This window comes from Hipposideros armiger, unplaced genomic scaffold, assembly GCF_001890085.2.
Source record: "Hipposideros armiger isolate ML-2016 unplaced genomic scaffold, ASM189008v1 scaffold_78, whole genome shotgun sequence".
NCBI lineage: Eukaryota > Metazoa > Chordata > Mammalia > Chiroptera > Hipposideridae > Hipposideros > Hipposideros armiger.
Genome location: NW_017731428.1, coordinates 3,809,431 through 3,814,403, shown reverse-complemented (window position 1 = coordinate 3,814,403; position 4,973 = coordinate 3,809,431). Strand labels below are relative to the sequence as shown.

General features: G+C 47.6%; 1 protein-coding gene across 1 annotated transcript in view; it reads left to right on the top strand.

Moving 5' to 3' along the window:
- Positions 1 to 2,137: 2,137 nt before the first annotated feature.
- Positions 2,138 to 4,973, top strand: part of SQLE (squalene epoxidase) — a 30,594-nt gene continuing 27,758 nt past the window's right edge. The window contains exon 1 of the mRNA XM_019643459.1: positions 2,138 to 3,288. Within this exon, the coding sequence (XP_019499004.1) occupies positions 3,021 to 3,288 (268 nt within the window). The 5' untranslated portion in view covers positions 2,138 to 3,020. The remainder of the gene's footprint in view (positions 3,289 to 4,973) is intronic.

Below are 4,973 nucleotides of genomic sequence, written 5' to 3'. Positions count from 1 at the left end.
TGCGTGTATCCATATGTTCATTGCAGCATTGTTTACAATGGCCAACATGTGGAGGCAGCCTGGGTGTCCATCGATGGAACAATGGATAAATAGGAGGTGATATATATAATGGAATATTGATTGGCCAGGGAAGGGAATGGGTCCTTGCCATCTGCGAGGGCATGAATGGACCTGGAGGGTACTTTGCGGAGTGGAGCATTATCAGACAGAGAAAAGACAGTTGCAATGTGGTTTTACTTATATGTGGAATCTAAAGAACAAAATAAACTAACAAACAAAACAGAAACACACACACACACACACACACACACACACACACACACAAGGGAAGCTATGCTAGGATGTTGTCATTAATACCTGTTGTTGATAAGCACTGCTGATTGGCACTGCTGGAGACATTGATAAGAACGCGAGAAACAATTATGATACTTTAAAAAAATGGTGTAAAACAATATACATTTATTATCATACAGTTCTAGATGTTAGAAGTCCCAAATGGGCCTCATTAGGTTACCATCAAGGTGTCAATAGAGCTGATTCTTCTGGAGACTGCATATGGGAGAGGCTTTTCCAGCTTGGAGAGACCTCCTACATTCCTTGGCTCCTGGCTCTCTTCCTCTAATTTCAAAACCAGCAATGTCAGGATGAACTTTTCTCATGGTCTCACTCTTCTGACTCCTCCCACTAATTAAGGACCTTTTTGATTAAAATGAGCAGCTCAGATACTCCAAATGAGACAGATGTTTAAACTTTCAAGTCCAAGAATTTATGAGGATTTACTGAGTGTTTGGTCTGGGCAAAGCTCCTCTTTGCTAATCTAAATAGCTCTGCAAAGATCTTGGGACACTTACTCCAGGCATCATGAGGCTGCCCTTGGTTAGTAATGGCAGTGGTGTTAAAACTGTGTAGCAGCCTCAGGAAGAGAAGAGAGATCTGTTCCTCTGCCTTGGTGAGGTTACGTCTTGTAGGCAGTGGTGCATAGCATGTAAAGAGCCCTGGAATGATAACCTTAGGAGTAGCCTGACTTGTCTGCCAACACTGGTGCCACCGCTTGCTAGCTATGTGCTCCAGGATTGAGGAACCTAAGCTGGCAGCTGATACCAAGCTTTTAGGTGGAACAACTGACTTTGCCTAAACAAGCTTGCAGAAAGGTATACCCACTAAATTTGGACTTTACTTCTTTCATCTTCCCTTTGCCTGGAACAATAGTGTAATTAATCTATCACTGGTTTCTAGAGCTATTTATCAGCTTATTAAGAGATTATTATCCTACATGCTATTGGCTTGTGAAATATTACTATTAAAAAACTGTAATTCCTGCAGTGAACCCGTGTTAAACTTGTGGAAAAGACAATCTCAATCTGAGGATAATTTGCCCCAAACGAAACACCTCCATACATTCCTCCCCACGTTTTTGCTCTGAGAGAATACGGGTAGGTGCATCAGTGTATCTTTAGTGCAGAGTTGCCTGACCATTTTGGGTAAAGGAAGGGAATTTCTGGCATATCCTCTCCTCGTTTCTTCTGGCAAACGCCTACCTACTCATTCTTACAGATTCACCTTGAAAGTCACGTTCTCCATGCAGCAGTTCTTTCTACCGCCCACACACCCTAGGCACAGGAAAGAAAGGGTGTATCTGATTCATCTCTACGAGCATGCGCTCAGTAAATGATCGCAGAATGAATGGAAACATTCCGACCTCAGGCGGGGGATCTCCAGACAGGGATTTCCTCGGAACCAACTCCACCTCACCCCGGGCAGGACCTCAACTGCTGGAACTGCGGGGGGTAAACTTACGGAAGAACCCAGGACACAAACCCCTCGAGCCCCACCTCCTCAGGAGGCACCTGGAGTCCTCCCAACCGCCCACCAAATCAAGGTCTTCCCCATCCTCGCGGCCCCATCCCACATCACGCAACATCATCCCAGCGCCTATCCGGGCGTCACCGCGAGGGCCGAGCCGCCCGCGATTGGCCAAACGTGGCATAGCGCCATCTCGGCCTACCGTGCGAGCGCACCCTCATTGGCTGGCGGCGACGGTGGGCGGGGCCTGCGCGTAGGGCGCGCAGGGCGGGGCGAACTCGCTTTCTGGAGCCCCGCCCCCTGGTCTCTAGCTGGTACCGAGCGATCTTCAGCCGCCGAAGCGCGCGGGTCCAGGTGACAAGCGAATGGCGCGCGGCGGTTACTCTGGTTACTGCAGAAGCGCTGGCGAGGGATGCTGGTGAGGACGCCGTAGGGAGCCGCCGCCCTCGGAGAGGAGCTCTCTGGAGACTTCCGTTCACCTGCGGGGGAAGGAAGTCGCGGACTGGAAGGCTCGGAGGCAGGTGAATCGCGAGCTGCTGCCGAGGAGAAAGTCTCGAGGTAGGGGGCTGCGTTTCCCGGTCTTGGAGCCGCAGCCTTGAAACCAGGTCCATCTTTGGGGGAAGAAGGCAGCCCGGCAATTCCCCCCTTGACCGTGGGCAGCGTGGCTGGCGATCCCGCGGGTGGAGGACTCTGACTCCACGCCTACCCGGGCATCGCTGTCGGAAGAGGCGAGGCCGCATTTTTCTCAGCGCCAAGATATTTGATTTTTTTTTTTTGGGTCCCCGTCCTCTTCGGAAAGGACACCTGCAGCTGGTGAGAGAGAACAATTTTACCGTACGATGAGCCAACATCAGGACTAAAAACATAACCCGCAACAAACCCCAGGAAAAACCTATCTAAAAAAAAGAAAGAGAAATAGATTACCCGAAAGAGGAGAGTCTAATCGGGAGCTGTTGAAGCGGGCCATTTGTAAACCCTGCTTTCTAAGTCCTGTAGAACTTACCCCTTCAGACACTTGTATACTACTAACTTTGTATGCTTTTCTAAGTTGGTCTGATTTGCATTGTAATTCTGTGACGGTGTTGACTGGAGTTGGGCCGGTTCCCCGTGCTCTTTTTAGGAACACGTTTTGGGGAGAACGTCTGATCACCGCAACCCCACCAGGAAAATAAAAGGATCTCACCATCGACCGGTGCCACCAAAGGAGCCTTTGAGTCATGTGGACTTTCCTTGGCCTCGCCACTTTCACCTATTTTTACAAGAAGTGTGGGGACTTCATCACTTTAGCCAACAAGGAGCTCTTGTTGTGCGTGCTGGTGTTCCTGTCGCTGGGCCTGGTGCTCTCCTACCGCTGTCGCTTCCGAAGTGGGGCCCTCCTGGGGCGCCAGCCCCAGCTCATGGTCTTCTCGGATATGCTGTCAGCCTTGCCTTTCATTGGCTTCTTCTGGGCCAAACCCCCGCCTGGAACAGAAAANGGCAAATACGGTACTCAGAAATGCAGCAGGGAACTCACTCCCTAACTCCCTAACTATAACGTACCATAAGTCTGTGTAATAGGACTTGAGGTAAAGATTTACTCCCATCATTCCAAGTCATCCAAGTTGGATCTACCAAATGGGCCTTCTCCTCAGTGCTGTAGAGTTTCCTCATCGATGGAAGAGGTAGTGGATGGTGAGAGGTAGTGGATGGTGAGAGGTAGTGGCGTATGGTACTGTGACTCTCACCCCTTATACATTCGTCCAGCATACTCATCTTCGCCAGTCCCTTCTTTTCTGAAATCATGGTAAAGACAAAACTGTCTTTGCTTTTTTATTCTGTATTTGAGTTTACGTAATTCCTTTCGACCAGTATATTCATTCATTCACCAAAATTCACCTGAAGCCTAATATGTGTTTAACAGAGGTCAAATGACAGAGGGAGGGACAAATGTAAGGACAGGCTAGTAGTAGGAAAATGCAGCTTTTCAGGTGACAACTTTTATCTTTGCCAACTCTTGAACTAACTATGCTGAACCCTCCATCTTCAAATTTAGTAATTTGATAATCCGATGAGCTAGAGATAACTATAGATTCAAGTGGGTTAGGTTTGCTCTGTGAAAACATAGGCTTGGTGAAGTCTGACATAGTACTTTGCACACAATGGTGTGCCATAGTTATTGAGTGGATGTCAGGTGCTTGCTTATCTGTTTTGTGCTAATGTCCAAGAGTATGCCCTTACCAGAATGTGTGTTCCTACTAGACTGTCAGCATCTTGAGTATAGAAAATGGATTCTATTTTTGTAACCCCAAAACCCCACACAAAGCCCAGCATGTGAAGTGTTCATTAGTTTTGGTTGAGGGGTCTTCACCAGTGGATGAAGTCTACTGGAATTGGCTGTATAGTCTCGGGGTCCCTCTAGGTCCCTTGAATACCATTACCTGTCCAGTTCCCAGAGGCTGGGCTGGCTTGGAAGTGAAAGTGGGCTGTCCTAGGAGGCTGGGGCCATCCTCACACTAACCCTAGAAGACCCTTAATATGCACCCTCTCGCTCCTGTTAGGAATCTATGGAGGTAAGTGTTTTTGATGAGGTGAGCAATAAAGTTTTGAGGGTTTTGATCTAATATTGTTTCTAATGTGTTACAAATAAAAAATATTAGTGAAAAAGGAATTGCTCAGTTTGGTACAAACAAAAGGGATAAAATGAAGAAAGGAAAGGTTGTATTCAATAAATGCTTACCATATACCAAGTGTTGAGTATACAACTATGAAGAAGACATGGTCCTTGCCATAAGGAGTTGAATCTTTTGAAAAGGTATATGTAAATTGATAATTATAATGCAAACTGGTAACTGCTTTGACAACGGGGCAGAGTTATGAAAATTTCAAAAGAAAGAGATAATCTGGGTCTTAAAGAATTGGATAGTTGGGGCTGGCCGAGTGGCTCAGTTAGTTAAGAATGCAAGCTCTGAGCAACAGGGTTGCCGGTTCGATTCCCACATGGGCCAGTGAGCTGCATCTGAGCTGAGCTGCCATCAGGTGACAGGATGGCTCAGCTGGTGAGAGCACGTGCTCCTAACAACAAGGTTGCCAGTTTGAGTCCCATATGGGATGGTGGGCTATGCCCACCACAATTAAGATTGTACACAGCACCTTGAGCTGAGCTGTCCTGAGCTGTCGACGGGCAGGCAGAT